Here is a 17,419-nt window from a genome sequence, read left to right as displayed (position 1 = left end):
AAACGCCTCACCTTCCCATTGCGGGCACTACGCAGCAGACAGATGGCGTTCGCTCTCCTCGCAGCGCGGCAGGCGATATTAGTACATTGGGGCACTGCTACGGTTCCGGATCACTCAGCATGGCTCCACAGGCTCTGGATGACCCTGGCCATGGAGCGACTCTCGCCGATTCAAAACCAGAAAGGCGAGAAATACGACGAACTTTGGGCTCCTTTCATAGCATTGTTATCCAAAGATCTTTGTGAGGTCTCTTGCCCCAAACTCCTACAAGTGCTACGTTTGATACCTCATAACATGGAATAAGTTGAGCCCCAGCTAGGCGAGCGGGAGGGACTAGGAGCGGGCGGGATGGGTTCTTGGGATCACTATGCGGCTTTTGACATCTAGGTACGGGTCCCCTTTTGTTTTAAGTTCCTTCTCTTTTAGGGGTGGGTGGATGGGTGGGATGAGTTTTTCTATTTGTTATTCCCCTTTTCAGGTTGGCTCTCGTTTCAGGAGCGGCATGGCCCTTTGTATATACAGGCCGTTCTGACTTGCTAGCCTTGATTCTGTGTGTTGCCAGCCTCCGGATGTCAGCTTTAACAAGGTAAACCATGTACACTTTCAATGTATTGTATTTAGCCGCCGGCCCCTGTGGTTGTAGGCGATTGGCTGTGTGCAAATGTTGAGTCACCTACCAAATAACCCAATAAACAGATTTGTTCCATAAATGCATCCCATTTTCCTTTAAGGAAAACAGGCTGCATTTTAAAAAAAAACTGTCTAATTGAAAAGCAGTCCCAGACATGAAGGTCTGCTGAGCCTAACAGGCCACCATCCCTGGGAGGGCCAGCTATTCCAAATGAGGTCGCAAATTGCAAGTTGCTCATTAATATTCATGAGCCTCGCATTTTTCGACCTCATTGGGAATCGATAATTGTCTCTGACACGGTTGTACATTTGCTTTTGCGACTCGCAAATCGCTACTCGCAATTTTTCACAATTTGCGAGTCGCAAAAGCAAATGGTCGTACATCTGACCCCTAGTTTCGTGGTCTGAGGAAGCCACCTAAATACTAGATTCAGGGGCATTTTAGGGGAGCGAGGTAGGGTCAATGGGCACCTTTCCTGGGGTGACTACACCCTCTAATAGGTCACCCTCCTGTGGGAGAGGGTCATAGACCTAGCCTTGATTGGCGTGTGTCCCCCCATCTTAAAGATGGCAGGAGTGAAAGATGTGCTTCACCTTGTCCCTCCCCGTCCCTCCCCCACCCCCCCCCACCCCCCCCCCCCCCCGCCGGGTTGAAGTTGCATAAGTGGGCACACCTCTTCTGCCAAGTTTTCTGGATGGTTTTCCCATCCGACGTAGGGGGTGTAAAGCAGGGGCTGCCATTCGTTGCTAGCAGCAGAGGCTGGGGGGGTCACATTACAAAGGCGGCAGGCCTTTGAAGCTTCCCTCTTCCAAGCGCTGGCCCATCATGGGGCAGGGGCTGTGACACCTCTTCCCAGGATGTGATTGTTTCTGGTCCCAGAGATCAGAGGCTCTACACCCTGGGTCCAGACACATGTCTGGTGGTGGCTTACCACCTACAGCAGGTCAAAGATCACACCAGGGTTGGCAGGTTCTCAGGTGGCACCTCTGAGGAGCCCTCTGAGTACATGGTACAATAAATCCCATCCTGGCATCAGGGTGGATTTATTGAGAGGACTAGTTTGGTACCAAACACTTTATTTCAGTGAAGCTATCATGGTGCTGTGGAACTGGAGTGGTCGAGTTTCCAGCTCGTGGACTATCTTGGGCTTTACTGGCACTTACAATATTAAGGATTGGACCCTAATATTGTAGGGCCATATCTGCTCATGCAGATCTGCCCTCACCTGTGGTATAGTGCACCCTGCCTTAGGGCTGTGAGGCCTGCTAAAGGGGTGACATACCTATACCAGCAAACAGTGCTAGCTGGCTTGGCACCCAGGCAGGGTGTCATAGTGACTTTGTCAATTTTCCTCTCACAGGGGCCTGCAAGCTGCAAGGGCAGTGGCATGGTCCCAATGAGGGTGGTCCCAGGGGACCCTCTTCAGCTCCTAGGCCCTAGGAACCCAGAGTACCACTTATTAGGGACTAACCGGAGGAAGAAGTACCAGTTGAGGACGTTTTTAGTGAAGACGCGCTGGCACAGGCGGCTTGGATGGCAGGGACCCAGAGCACTACAACTGAAACCACATCAAAACCAGGCAAAACGTGTTTGTGGTGGGGTAACCATGCAAAAAGAGGTGCTCTGACAAGAGTTGCAGCGAGAATGCTTAAAAGCATTCTCAAGACAACACATTTGCAGTCGCTGTTCAGTTACTGCTGCCAGATAACCACTTTATGATGCATAAAGATCACTTGTGCATTCTCAGGTTGGAAGTTTAAAATACTATGATTCGTCCCCCAAAGACACTCCACAGAAATGTCTGGTCAATCCCTCACCTACATCAGGAGCCACTTACCTCTAAATACTTTATGGCCTACCATTTAAAAAAAGGAATATGCTACTTACCAGTATGCGTCTGTTCTTGGCATGTAGAGCTGCAGATCTACACACTTTTGCATAGATCGCCATCTGGTGTTGGGCCCGGATGTTTGCAGTTTGTTTTTCCTCTTGGAAAGTCTTTGGGAGTCACGAGGTCGGTGACTCCTCCCTTGGTCCGTATTGCGCATGGGCTTCGGCTCCATCCTCAGATTGTTTTTTGCCAACAGGGAAAGATGGAGCGTAGTAATAATAGTGAAGAAACCCATGTGTGTTGTATCTAAATAAGAGACTGGAACAGATACAGGTAGCCGTGGAGGCGGGTGGGCGTGTGTAGATCTGCAGCTCTACATGCCAAGAACAGATGCATACTGGTAAGTAGCATATTCCGTTCGAGGCATATGAGCTGCAGATTACACTCTTTTGCATAGACTATATAGCAGTTCCCAAACCCTAGCGGCGACCTCCGGTATCTGTTGCAGTAGTTTGAAAAAGTGTTTTTAGTACAGCCTGGCCCACACTAGCTTGTTGCTTGGTTTGCACATCTACACAGTAATGTGTAGTGAAAGTGTGCGGTGTTGACCATGTAGCTGCTTTGCAAATATCATCTAATGGGATGTTCCCTAGAAAAGCCATAGAAGCCCCTATCTTTAGTGTAGAGTGGGCTTTAGGGGGGAACAGATAGCGTGCGTTTTGCCTAGTGGCAGCAAATCTGTATGCATTTTACAATCCACCTAGCTATCCCTGATTTGGAGATGGGGTTGCCTTTATGTGGTGGAGAGAAAGAGAAACAGTTGTTTTGTCTTTCCGAAAGGTTGTGTTCTCTGGATAAAGAGAAGTAAGTCCCTTTTAACATCCAGTGTGTGTAGAGCCCTTTCTGCAACAGTTTGAGGTTGCGAGAAAAAAACCGGTAATTCTACCGATTGGGTAGGAATTTTGGGTTGGTACGAAGGACAACCTTGTTTGGGTGCATTTGGAGAAAAGGTTCTTGTATAGTAAGTGCTTGCTTGTATCTCACTGACCCTTCTAAGGGAAGTGATGGCTACAAGGAAAGCTGTTTTCAATGTGAGAAATTGCAGTTCACATTTATGCAAAGGTTCGAAAGGCGGTCCCATTAGTCTTGTGAGAACTATGTTTAAGTTCCACACAGGTGAGGGTGGTACTCTGGGGGGAATTATTCGTTTGAGGCCTTCCATGAAGGCTTAATGGCAGGCACTCGGAAAAGTGATAGGTGCTGTCTGTTTTGTAAGTAGGCGGCAATTGCTGCGAGGTGTAGCCGGATATATGTATATGCTAGGTTACACCTTTGTAGATGGAGTAAGTAGCACATCATGTGCTGTATAGATACGTCTAGAGGGTTGATTGTGTTGTTATGGCAATATACAACAAATCCTTTCCACTTTGCCGCGTAGCAGGCCCTAGTAGTAGGGCGCCTAGCTTCTCTGATGACGTTCATACAGTCAGGGGTTAAGGTATCCGAATTCTAGGATCTCAGGAGACAGATCGCAAGGTTAAGCTGAGCTGGGTCCGGGTGTCTGATCTCCATGGTTCTGGGTTAGGAGGCATGGTGAGAGGTGTAACTTTTAGTGTGGCACTAACGAGAGTTCCAGCAGCGTGGTGTACCACGGTTGTCTGGCCCATGTTGGAGCTACTAGAATCAGTGTGAGGGAGTGCTGTTGTAGCTTTCGCACCACTAATGGAATTAGTAGGAGAGGTGGAAAGGCGTACGCAAATTTGCCTGACCAGTTCATCCATATCGCATTGCCTTTGGACAATGGGTGTGGGCATCTGGCGGCGAAGCTTGGGTATTTTTTGTTTTCGTGGGTGGCGAAGAGATCTATGTGTGGATGCCCCCAAATCTGAAAGAACGGGTGAAGAACCTGCGGGTGAAGTTCCTACTCGTGGATCTGCTGCGTTTGTCTGCTGAGCAGATCTGCCATGGTGTTTTGGACTCCTGGGACATGTTGGGCTAGGAGAAAGATTTTGTGTGGAATTGCCCATCTCCATATGCTCTGTGCTAGTTGAGAGAGCTGTGGAGAGTGTGTGCCGCCTTGTTTTTGAATGTAGTACATGGCCGTCATGTCTGTGCGAATAAGGACTGCCTTGCCTAAAATGTGAGTGTGAAAGGATTTTAGTGTTAGAAAGATTGCCAGTAACTCCAGATGGTTGATGTGGAGTAACTTTTGTTGCGGCGTCCATGTGCCCTGCACTGTGAGGTGTAATAGATGAGCTCGCCAGCCGGAGAGCGATGCGTCTGTTAGGATTATTTGTGGAACCGGGTCCAGGTGTGGTAAATAATTTAATTACCGGGACTTAATTTGATACAGAAACATAATAAAATAGCTCAGTAAATAAGAGGCAGAATCCGTGGTATTAGAGGTTCGGAATGGGCTTTATTCCAATGAACGATTATAATCGGTTGCTCCAAGTTCCGTCACCACGAAGGTTCAGGAAGTGAAGTACATACATGATTGACAAGAAATGACTTTTATAGAACATACAATACAATGAAGCGAATGCGGTAGGCGTAACAATTGATAAGGAAGATGACGATTCACCTGCGTAACCGAAAATGGGCGTAATGAGGAGTAAAAAGGAACATAATTGGTTATGATGTCATATATAGGTGGATCTATAAGATTATACTTGGCATAGATGCGTGCGCAGCAGCATGACGTATGATTGACGTGCAACTAGGGGGTGAAGGGGACTTGACATTTAGCTCTACATGTGGCGACAGAAGTCTGGAGGGTCAAGTCAACCTAATCCCAAATCATATCTAACATCCTATGTTTATAGAACTATGTTTTTTTTTGTTTTTTTTTGAAAAACCTTTATTGACGTTTCAATCATTTACACGTATGGGCCTACAACCCCCCGGGGCCGGCCGCTAAGCAATCAGAACAATAAAAGCACATGTAAACACAGGCGGCACCTCGGAGAGCAAAGTCTACAATACAGTATAGTCCGGCCAATGAGCCGCTCAGGTAGGACACCAGGAGAGAAAGGGTTTTTCATTTTATAATAAAACAAAACAGTAGGATCAGGTGCCAAACAGTTTCCCAACAGCGATAAGGGGCAAGGATAAGAGACGCAAGCAGCAAGCAGCAATACATTGAATCAATGGCGCAGACACGGGGAAGTACGGATGGGGAGAAATATCAAAGATAGTTGCGCCTACAGGTCCCCGTACCTAAAGCCCAGCGAACCCCCCGGAAACTGTGGCACACATTAAGAGCAAGCGATTCACAATAAGAGAGGTGTACCGCGCTGATCCCAGAAAAACAAGCAAAAAGAAACAGAGAAGAAAAAGGAGGCCATGGAAAAAGAGATAAAGACTAAAGAGTCCCCGCCCCCATCCCCCCACCCTGCACCTCTGCGAATGAGTATGGCCCCACCCCCCAGCAGTGTGCCTGTCGCCCTGGGACTAGACCCGAAATATAGAAGAGACAGGGAAAAAAGGAGTAAGAAAGAGCCCCCCCAGACGGGGGGGCGGAGGGAATGTAATAAACTGGAGGAGGGCCTTCAAAAACATACCCCCGGCTTCTCCCTCCCGCACGGTGAAGTCTCCCCACAGCAAACAATTAGCAACACCAAGTTGATCATATCAAAAAAGGAGGGGGGGAGTGGGGAGCATTATGCACCAACTATGCGAATAACCATGAGAGCACGCAACCATGAGTTTATAGAACTATGTTATCCAAAAGAGAGGTCTCTTAGAGTAGAATCTTATTCTATACTGACTATACTGACTGTTAGTGCGTGTACAAGCGTCTAAGTGTCTACACTAGATGCGAGGGCAGGAATCTTCCATAGTAACAGGGCTATGAATTACTTGCATAAAGACAGAGAAGCCGGGCCCTTTGCTCGGTAGCTGGAAGAATGTTTACTTAAACTACTAGACAGGAATGCATTGGGCAGGGAACGGAGCAGATAATTTCGAAGGTGAAATACAGTTCTTGGCAGGCAGCAAGCTGATGTCAGGCTTCGTGAGCCGCGCAGAGAATGAGGCAAAGTTCATGGTCACGGTTGCAGGCTCAGACTGGAGCTTTCAGAGGCAGAAGGCAAGAAGAGTTCGATGGCAGAATCAGGGCCTACTTGCCTGGACTGTAAAATGGCATAAGTGAACCATATAAAGCCGGTGGCCTTTCATACTTTAAGAATGGAATATCCGGCCTATTCATGGCGGATCTGACAGAGGACATGTTGACGGTGGACGCACATGTGTTTGCGTCTTCATAACTAGAACTGGAGGGAACATACATGTACTTGTGATACATACATGGAACCGTTGGGGTCCAAGATAGGGGACATAACTGATCAGAAAAATCCATATTTCCACACAGGAACGGTCGACCTCTGGCAAGATTGGTGGTGTTCCACCACTGCAGAGAGCGATGGGTGCGACCGTCTACCAACACCAGATCTGTCAGTTGCCCCTGGGCCTGGTTCCATGGGCGCGCTAAGCACTCTTGGAGTGGACGCATTTGGAGTCTTGCATGGGGCACTATGAAAATGCAAGAGGCCATCATCCCTATCAGTTGCATAAACACTCTTGCTGGGAGAGAGTGTTGAGGTATGAATCTTTGACGCAAAGCCTGAATGCTTGCAATCCTGGCAGGATTGGGGTAGGCTATGGCTTTTGAGGTGTCTATGGTGGCACCGAGGTATTGCTTTGTGTGGGATGGTATTAACTGGGATTTTTGGTGGTTCACCGTGAAACCTAGCTGGTGAAGTAGTTGGATTGTAGTGGCGGTGTGATGTGCACATTGATTGTAGGACGTGGCTTTTATTAGCCAGTCGTCCAAATATGGGAAGACATGAATGTGCCGTCTTCTGAGGTGTGCCGCCACTACCGCTAGGCACATGGTGAATACCCTTGGTGCTGTTGTGACCCCGAATGGGAGCACCTTGAACTGGTAGTGTTGCCCGTCCACTACAAATCTGAGGTACTTTCTGTGGGCATGGTGTACCGGAATGTGAAAGTATGCGTCTTTCAAGTCCAGTGTGGTGAGAAAGTCGTTCTGGGAGAGGGGCGGAAGTATCTGCTGAAGTGTTACCATGTGAAAATGGTCCGAATGTATGTATGTGTTTAGAGGCCGGAGATCTAAGATGGGTCGTAGAGTCTTGTCTCTTTTTGGTATCAGAAAATATAGGGAGTAGACCCCTAAATTTTTCTGATTGGCGGGGACCTGTTCTATCGCCTCTTTTTGTAGGAGGGAGATTACCTCCTGTTTTAGTAACGTGGAATGTTCTTGTGACATTGGGCGTTGCCTGGGTGGAATGTTGGGGGGTAGATGTCAATTCTAGGCAGTACCCTGAACGAATAATTTGGGTCACCCATCTGTCTGATGGACTCCCAGACGTGAAGGAAATTTTGTAGTCGGCCCCCGACCGGAGTGGGATGGTCTGGAGGGAGCAGGGTGAAATCATTGGGTAGGCGGTGTGGCAGAGCGGGCGGTATTTGTTTTGCCTCTGCCTTTATTGTTATTGCCTCTATAGCCGCCTCTTTGATAACCCCTTGTGAAGGTGGATTGAGCAGGGGATTTGTAGGACGTGGACGCGCTATCTGAGGAGTAGCCTCTGCCCATGCCCTGAAAGGAAGAGCGGCGAAAGGAGCGCCTAGGAGGGTGTGACTGTAGGGCTCCCATAGATTTCGCCGTATCTGTGTCTTTCTTCATCTTCTCGAGGGCCTCATCTACCTTTGGACCGAATAGATGTTCTTGATCAAATGGATGATTTAATATGGAGGCGTGTACCTCAGGTTTAAAGCCTGAAACTCTCAGCCAAGCATGGCGACGGAGGAGGACGCTAGTGTTAATGGCCCTGAAGGCTGTGTCTGCTGCGTCTAAGGCACAGCGTATAGAGGTGTTAGTTATGGTCTTACCCTCTTGAATTAATTCATTGGCCACATTTCTGTATTTTTCTGGGAGATGGTGCATGATGGTTTCTAGTTCATCATAATGCGCTCTGTCGTATCAAGCCAATAGCGCTTGAGTGTTGGCGATACCCCATATATTGGCTGCCTGTGACGCAGTTCGCTTTCCTGACGCGTCCAGGAGCTCTGACTCTTTGTCAGGTGGTGGTGCTTCGCTTGACACCTGGGAATTTGACCTCATCCGTGCAGTGGGTTCCACTAGGGAACCCAGTGGCGCTGGCCCTTTGATGTAGGCAGGATCTGTGGGGGCAGCTTTATACTTTCTCTCTCTATGCGTGGGTTTAGGACCCTAGCCCTGACTGGGTCTTTAAAAACCTCTGGCGCATGTTTTATTACCCCTTTGAGCATAGGTAGTATAGAAGTAGACCTATGTGCGGTATCAAAGGTGTCTAGGAGGAAATCTTCCTCTACTGGGTCAGTGTGTAGCTCTACCACGTGATAATGTGCCGCCCTCTGAAGTAGGTGGTGAAAACCTAATGAGTCTTCTGGTGGAGATGGCCTGGATGGATAAAGGTCATCTTGTGGGACATCTGGAATGTCTGGATTATTATAATCGTCCCATGGGTCTGGGGATCCTGTAGGGGTGGGGTCTTGTGGCACATCTGCTGGATCGTAGTATGGGTCCCCCTGATCATCATGGTCTGGAGACTGGGTCGGAGAGCGATGAGGCAGGGGTGGAGAAGGCGGAGGGGGCGGAGGTGGAGAGGGTGGAGGAGGAGGAGAAGGTGGAGGAGGAGGAGAAGGTGGAGAAGGTGGAGAAGGTGGAGAAGGCACTCTTTCCTCGGTGGAGGCGGAGCTGGTTTGTCCAAATGTCTCTTTTTAGAAGAAAGTGCCAAATGTCCAGTTTTTGGACCCTTGGTAAGTGTCTTTTGCAAAGGATCTGGTGTAAACAGTTCTTGAGACAATGGCTGTTCGGTAAGCGCCGAAGGTTTCGGGGGCGATGGCTTTTTAGGCTTGTCCGTGCCGTGCTTTTTTGGAACCTCCGATTTTTTGGTCGCGCCGAGGCAGGTTTCGGCGCGGGAGTGTCAGTGCCGAGGGCCTTATGAGGTTTGGTCGGTACCGAGAGGCTGGGTTTCGACACCGAGAGCTTTGGTGCGGAGCTCGGTGTCGAGGTAGAGGCCGATCTCTTCTTCGGTGCCAAAGTGTGTTTATCGGCACCGCTGGCAGGCTGGCTCAAGCCCGAGCCGCCGGAAGGCTTATTAGGCTTCTTCACCGGGGTGTTCGAAGCAGTGTCTTTGGTCTTGCCTAGGCCCGGAGGCGAAGGCGTGACCGAAGCCTTTTTGGGTGTTGGCGAGGGTGTGGGAGGGGGTATTTTACTCACGACCCTCTGCGCCGGGGTGATGTCCTCCACATCCAAGTCGTCGGCTTCGGAAGCCCTGACGAGGTCCTCTTCGGTGTGCTGCTGTCCCGAAGCTTCGACGTTGTCCCCGAAGATGTCGACTGGAACGGAGGTCGAGGAGTGCGCCATGTTTCGTCTGGCCCTTCGATCTCAAATAGTCTTTTTGGATCTGAAAGACTTGCAGGCGGGACAGTCTCGAGCCTCGTGTTCAGGGGAGAGGCAGAGGTTGCACACCTCATGAAGATCGGTGTGGGGGAATTTGGACCCACATCGAGGGCACTTCTTGAAGGGAGTTCTTTCCATCAGCCGAGACCGGAGCTTGGATAGGCCCGAAGGCCACCGTCGACGACTGGAATCGAAGGTGTGTCGAAGAGAAGGTGATTGAGGAGATCAGGATCTGAACAATACCGCGAAGAGCGAGGATTCCGCTTCGATCGTCGAACTGGAAATGTTCGGAACCGGAGCGCGAAGAATTACATCCGAGCCCGATGGCGGAAACAAAACAATCTGAGGATGGAGCTGAAGCCCATGCGCAATACGGACCAAGGGAGGAGTCACCGACCTCGTGACTCCCAAAGACTTTCCAAGAGGAAAAACAAACTGCAAACATCCGGGCCCAACACCAGATGGCGATCTATGCAAAAGTGTGTAATCTGCAGCTCATATGTCTCGAACACAACTTTTCTTACACATTTGAGAATGTATTGTTTCCACAGAAACAACCTGCCTGACCACATCAGATTCCGGCATTACAAATTCTGGTGGCCTCATAATTCTGGTAGAGGCATTCAAAGCCTAAAAGCTGCTTATGGTTATAGTGTGCTATATAGGACTGACTGAACTTAACAGAGTGCATTATGACTTTTTGTAGACGCTGTTTAATACAGGCATTGCATGTCACTCCAAGTAAACGTTCTTACATCAGTTTGGGAAAAAAATCATGCCTTCTCACAGATGGCAAACAAAAAGGCCAAGACTAAGCGATTAAAGAAAGAATTGAAGTCAATAGAAGTTTGACAGGTAACAAGCAAAAAAGTTTGTTACCTCATGAACTTGTCTAGCATTTCTTCCACCCACATGTACATGCGCAGAAAATTGAGCCCGTAATACCAGATCATCTTAATGAGATTGATAATTAACCAATTGCTCTCCTCAAACACAAACTCCTTGCCGCTGTAGATCCCCATTTTGCTGCTGGGGGGTGGGCGAGCAGAGAGACCTAGATGGATTAAAAAAAAAAAAAAACATGTTTTAAGGACAGAGAAAAGAAGGTGATGAACAGTGAGTGACGACCATAACAAGTTAACAAAAAAAATTATTTTCATATCTTACTCTGTTGTAAATAATAGAGGTATCCCTCTGGAAATAGTTCGAATAACATTTAAGCCATATCTATTTCTGTAACAAGTTTGGCTGTTTTACCTTTCTATAATAAAACATACCTAAAGCAAGACAACTACATTACCTTCTGCTAACGATCTTTCTAGTGGATAGGTAAATCGCCCTAGATTTCAGGCTGGATCCAGAAGATTGTTGCCAATTATTTCTCTCAAAAGCTTCAGGTGCATCAATCATATGTGAATTAGAACGTCTACAAAAGGTGCTGTTAGTCCATAGTCAGGTCAGCCTACGATTTTGCATTCCAGAGTCAAAGAACCTATATTCAATAATCTAATAATTCCGAAGGGGTGTGACCATGTGAGCTCTTGAATAGCATTTCCTGTTGGAGTTTTGCACAAAGGGAGTATTTCTCTCCACAGTCTCTTATCCCAGGAGATTGTCTGCATGCAGCAAGGTGCAGAAAGAGTCTCCAAACCTCCTGTAAGGACAAAGAAAATCTTGGAAAGGGACCTAAGCTTGCACAATTTCTGTTCCTGCCAAAACTCTGATAAATTAAATCTTCACCTTAGTCTGGTCGGAGAAAGAAAGCAATAAGCTTTTCTATCATCATCCAAGGTTCACCAGACAAGACACTTCCAACCACTGCAGGTCATGCCTACAGGAATCATAACATACATGAAGTGTTTGAGATTCTTTGCAATGCCTCAGCTGATCATCAATCCACTGATCCTGCAGTTCATGAGTCTGTGGTCAATCTTCTAAACTCAAAATTGATGACCTTTTTCGATAAATGTATGAACTCTGCATTCACTCTGGTGAGTCTTAGCAGCATCACTGCTTCTGTTACTCTGAGCTCTCCCTTGATAATGAAGCTCTTACAAAAAGTTTAAGAGTAAGGTCTCTCGCTCACTCGCTCTTGTAATGTTGTTCTTATCCTTGAAGAAAGCAGGATTTACCTCATTTAACTAATAAAAACTTGGCCTTTGTTAAATGCTCATTTCGGTCCTTTCTGCTGTGTCCAAGCTTGAGGAAAGAGGTCTCTAAATAGCCCACCAATTTCCTTGAAACCTTTGCTTTTTTAATATTCAACAAGCTGCATACAGGACACACAGAGGTAAACTAGTATCAGAGGTGCTCTAGATGACCCCAGACAAGTCTAGGATTCGTAGAAGCAGAGGCCATGATACTCTTTATTAATTTCCAGTCACTGATAAAGTCCACAGATATAGACGGTACCACCCTGCACCCTTTTTCGCTCCTTGATCACAGAGCACTCACAAATGCCATCATTCAAACCTTTAATTTCTCGTCTTACAATTTGACCTATTGTGTTGCATGGCAATTGGCGGTCACCAACCTTCATTAATGACGATGTAGTTATAGCCATAGGGATAACTTTTGCTGGAACATGTCAAGCTGAAGACGCTATGTTTAATCACCAGTGTTTAAAGCTGCTGTGTCCCTTTACTAATGGGGAGACTTTTACTCTTGTTACTCTGCTTGGTCCATCCTTTCTGAAGCCAAGGTGCTGTTAACTGGACCATGTTCAAAACACTTCTGCATGTATGGCCGCTCTTTCTCTTTCTATGCACCCTATCTATGGAACACCCTTTCCTGTAATATTCAGTCAATCTCTTGAACACCTCTCTTCCAGATTAGTGATTATTACTCTTATTTTGATCAAAACCTTCTCATGCTCTTTGGTCCTAGCACCATAAGGCTCTTGGTTGTACACGCTCTCTATAAATATACTTTAATTTATTCATTATTTTCCTGCTGTGATGAGGAGGTAAAGCCCCCATGCTCCTTTCGAAGTGGGATTTTAAATTTGATGACTGAAGGACATGGGTCCTAGCCAGACACAGTCACATTAACTTGAACTTCGATTTCAAACCTTAATATGCGATTCTATGAAGAGCTTTGCCTCCTACTGCGGATAATTCTTGAGTGCAGGAGGGCCTAAAGGTTGCATGTACCTCCTATAACCCATAAAGAGAACAAACATGACAAACGTCTATCTATAAAAGATATCCGCCAGTAACAATTTGAATAAGGCCTGAACATTTCAGAAGAACCGAGGATAAGAACAAGAAAATAAAGAGAAAAGACTCCTAGTTCCAAATCCGGGCTTCTGTGAAGCAATCAGAAAACATGTAGTTATATCACCCACCCAGGTCACTTGTCACTGTTATGGGCCCACTATGTCAATCCCAGCTGTGATGTCCCACAGATCTAAAAGTGGCACTGCAATAGCACCACCAGGTGTTAGTGAAAGCAGAATTGCTGAAACATCTTTTGTATCGAGCCTGAAGCATGGCGATGGTTCACAATAAGGAATGTATGGCAAGGACTATCCATTACAATAATCTGTTTTATATAGTACATACTGCTGCAATATCACGGTCTTATAGCACAGTAGTCATATGCTTGCTTTGCTTAGTGCTGACCGTTTTTCTTCCGGACACTTTACTTGAGTGTCTGGAACTGCAGATCAGGATGATGCATTAGAGAGTTCGGGGCAATCACTTTAGGAGCTGCTATTCATCAATGCACATTTTTCTGGTAACAATTCTTTATTGTGGTAACTGGCTGGAGAACATGGCGCCAGCTGCTTGAGCAGACGCGCGCGCATCTGTGCCTCTCTCCCTCTGCCGCACTAGGTTCGGCAAAAACCCCATCTACCTGATGGTTCTTTTTTCCTTTTTTCGCCCGGCCCCCCGATCTTCCGCCCTGCTCGCGGCTGTGTGAGGTGTCAGGGTTGATTCGGGTCCTTGCGGCGTATGCAGATGGTCTGCTGCCTCGGCGTCCCGTGCTCGCTCAGCTCCCTGCGTTGGAACGCTGCCACCCTGGAGTTGAGGCGCGGCCACAGAGCGGCGGCTCGCGGTCTCCTCCGGGTGAGCAGCGGCAGCGCCAGCATCAGGCGCCTTTTTGGAGCAACAGGAGAGGAGTCGGGGAAAGTGAAGAGCGTCGGGGAGGGTCTGACGGTCCTGACCCCCCCCTGGTCTCTGGTACAGGTGGGGAGAGTGACTCCCACCCTGCCGAGGAGGCCATTGCTCCATCTGGAAACACCGTTACCCAACCGGCCCGACATCCTCGTCCTCCTCCACATCATCACGGAGCCCAAGACGGTAGGAGGTCTTCAATCCAATTAGTCGACGGCATTGGGCCACCAACAGTGAAGGCAGGTAGGAAACCCGGTAACACCGTGTGGGGGGGTGAAAAACGGCAGCCTAAGGACAAGGTAAAAGCGAGTGGCGACCGATTAGAGGGGAAGGGAGCTAAAAGCCTTCTGCTCACTTCAAATATATCTAAGCCCTCTAATTTGTCTAGCGACAACAGCTTTTCTGAGCTATCAGGTCAAAGGCAGGAGTATTAAAAAGGGAAAAGCTAAGGTTGTGCCTAACATAGTGAAGGTCACCCCTTCCCTGAGATCTTTTTTCAGGGTACAACCGGAGGTCCTATTTATTACAAATCAAGACAAGATGCAAGCTACAGGATCATCAGGGGTGGACCCTGAACCATTCATGACGGCTATTCCCCCCCGCCTTAGACATAACCTTTGCAACTGCTCCCTCCCCCCCTGTTGAGACTGAAGATGTTAACACAGCTATTGCTACCGTCATGGCTATTGACCATGGAGTTGGAGGTAAAACCCTAGGCAGGGGGGGGGTGCGGAATTAGGATCAGTCTCGGGAATCTTAGAGCCCGGGCCCCTCTCTTCTTTGCCTTCTCTACCTTTGCCTTCTCTACCTTCTACTACGATGGAAACCCTATTTGCATCTTTAAAGGAGGACATAAAGGAGGACATAAAGCAGGGCTTTGCGATATCGGCGACCAACCAAGGGGAGATCAGGAGCTCATGCGAGATTTTAGAAAACAAAGTAGATCTCCTAAATACCAAAACAGAATCACTGGAGCATTCTGTGGTTGAATTAAAATCCAGTTTAGGGTCGGCAGAAGGTAAAATCCAAGAGCTTCAAAAAGGAGAGGGTATCCTGCGCGAAAGGATGGAAGTGTTGGAAAATAACTCCCGTAGGAATAACCTTCGCGCTTTGAATATTCCAGAAGGTAAAGAGGGGTCTGATCTGAAAGTTTTTATGGTAAATCTGCTAAAAGATACCCTGTCACTCGATGAACCAGTAGACTTTCTGATAAAAGACATACAGAGAATCCATAGGGACCCTTTCCGACTAAATCCAACCAGGACTAAGCCAAGGAAAATTCTTATTAACTTCTTAACCTACGCAGTGAAAGAAAAAAATCTGAATCTGGCTCTAAAATTGAAAAAAGTAAGAAGTAAGGATTTTTCCTTTGAAGTCCGTTCGGATCTCTCAAGAGAAACACTGGAAAGACAGTGGGAGCTCGGGAGAAGAATGGACAACTTTAAGAAGATCGGCGCCACAGTACAACTTAAATTTCCTGCCTTCCTGAAAGTGATGCACAACAACAAAATGTACAACGTTCGGTCTATTCAGGAGGCGGATGAATTATTAGAAAGCATCAGTAAAGGGTCCTCATAAGCAAACCCACGCTGCGATGAGGGTTCCTTATTTTTTAGTAGTCTTCATCTGGGACATGAGACATGTACAGTATTGTGGTTGGGGAGAGGCAAGGGAATGGTGGAGAGGGAGAAGGGGAGGAGGGAGATAAGAGGGAAAGAAGGGGAAAAAAAAAAAAAAAAAATTGTTCAGTGTGCACGGTTACATACTCTCTTTTTTCCTTTTTGGTGGGTGACATTAGTTGGGTAAATAGGTAGAGGAGTAGGGGGCTACAGACGCCACGGCTGGACAAACAACTAGTCCAGGTAAATAGGGGTTGGGTTCTCCAAGGGGGGTGTAGGTTGGGGGTTGTCGGGTGGGGGGTAGGGGAGCATATGGGATTAACCAACAATAAAAATACCTAATTCGTCATACTCGCTATATTTGTAATATCTATCATAGATTTTGTTGACCAGAAAGTTATAGTTATGTTAGGATTGTTCGATAAGAGGGTTTGGAGGGGGGGGGGGAAGAGGAGTACTTCCCTAATGAATTGTCTGCAAATATTATCCTGGAATGTAAATGGTTTGCGGGTGGGATCATGTAGAAGAAGAATCTTACAATACCTAAGGGATTCCCCCGCTCAAGTTCTGGTTATCCAGGAGACGCATGGGGGGGGGCGTGGCTAGCGGCCAAGCATGGCGGCTGCTTAATCGAAGAGCTCCGGACCCGGGCCAACAAGATCCTGAGCGCGAGGGCCGTAAAGCATCTGAAAAGCCCTAGATTGCGCGGCGGGACCCTGCCGGGGGCACCAGCGGCGACCCGGTGTGATCGGAGGGGCGAGGGGGCACCGAAAACCGCAGATATACCCCTGGAAGCCCCGTGACGCGGGCCGGGTGAATGCCGGAGCTACGCGGGGTGCAGCCCGCGAGGTGAAGAAACCGTGCCCGGGACCGTGTGAATTCGCCGATCGGATGGGGGAAGAGAAGTGGGCGCGAAGGTGAGAGCGCGCCCCCCCCCCCCCCCAAAGAAGCGGCGAGACGAATGCCGAGTGGCGGGCGCGGCGCCTACGTGAGGCCGTGGATGCGGTGAGGCCTAGTCCTGGAGGGAGCGTAGTGCGAGGGGTGTCGGGGGAGTCACTGCCCTCTGGGACGTATGCAGTTGGAGCACAGCGGGTCCGAAGACCGGTATATACTGAATGAGGCCTTAAGGGACACTGCATGACCAAGTGGCTACGCTGACGCACTGAAGCGCCGGCCGAGTGTTTGACGGAGGCCTGAGGTAGGACGACCTGTGCAAGACCGCAGAAGTACCCTGCTGAGCCGCCTCCTGCGACCGCAACCCTCGCGGAGGCGCTGTGGGATTGCCGTGGTGGACGGAGCGGCGATGCGGGGGTGAAGACCATCTACCGCCGGGCGTAGCTGAAGGCGGGAGGCGGGAGGCAGAGTGCGCAGAAAAGTGAGAGGCATAGGCCGGTGAGTGAGATTACTGGAGCCTCAGTGGGCAGACCACCGGGTCAACGAGGAGGGGGATACACGGCGGAGGAGGCCTCAATCGGCACCCAGTGCCTGCCACGCTACTAGGGCTGATCCCGGGAGTGAAGGACAATATGGGACGGAAAGGAACGAAGCCCCAAGAACACGGTGCCCACAACACGGTCCAGGAGGCGCCTATGGAGGCATCACATCACAACCCTGGCGACACCGCAACACTGGCAGCACCGTCCCACACGGACAAGCTGGACCTCATACTGCAGGAGGTGCGCGACTCCCGGAAAGCAATAGAGCTCCAAGTCGGTACCCTCACCACCGGCTTTAACCTGCTAAAAGCGGACC

General features: G+C 48.6%; 1 protein-coding gene across 1 annotated transcript in view; it reads right to left on the bottom strand.

Moving 5' to 3' along the window:
- Nucleotides 1-17,419, bottom strand: part of PCYOX1 (prenylcysteine oxidase 1) — a 340,694-nt gene that overhangs the window by 181,098 nt on the left and 142,177 nt on the right. The window contains exon 3 of the mRNA XM_085636218.1: nucleotides 10,810-10,984. Coding sequence (XP_085492344.1) covers nucleotides 10,810-10,984 — 175 coding nt within the window. The remainder of the gene's footprint in view (nucleotides 1-10,809; nucleotides 10,985-17,419) is intronic.

The sequence above is a fragment of the Triturus cristatus genome, chromosome 11 (assembly GCF_964204655.1).
Source record: "Triturus cristatus chromosome 11, aTriCri1.1, whole genome shotgun sequence".
NCBI classification, from domain to species: Eukaryota; Metazoa; Chordata; class Amphibia; order Caudata; family Salamandridae; genus Triturus; species Triturus cristatus.
The sequence above is the reverse complement of the archived record's forward strand: the minus strand, read 5'-3'. Positions and strand labels throughout refer to the sequence as shown.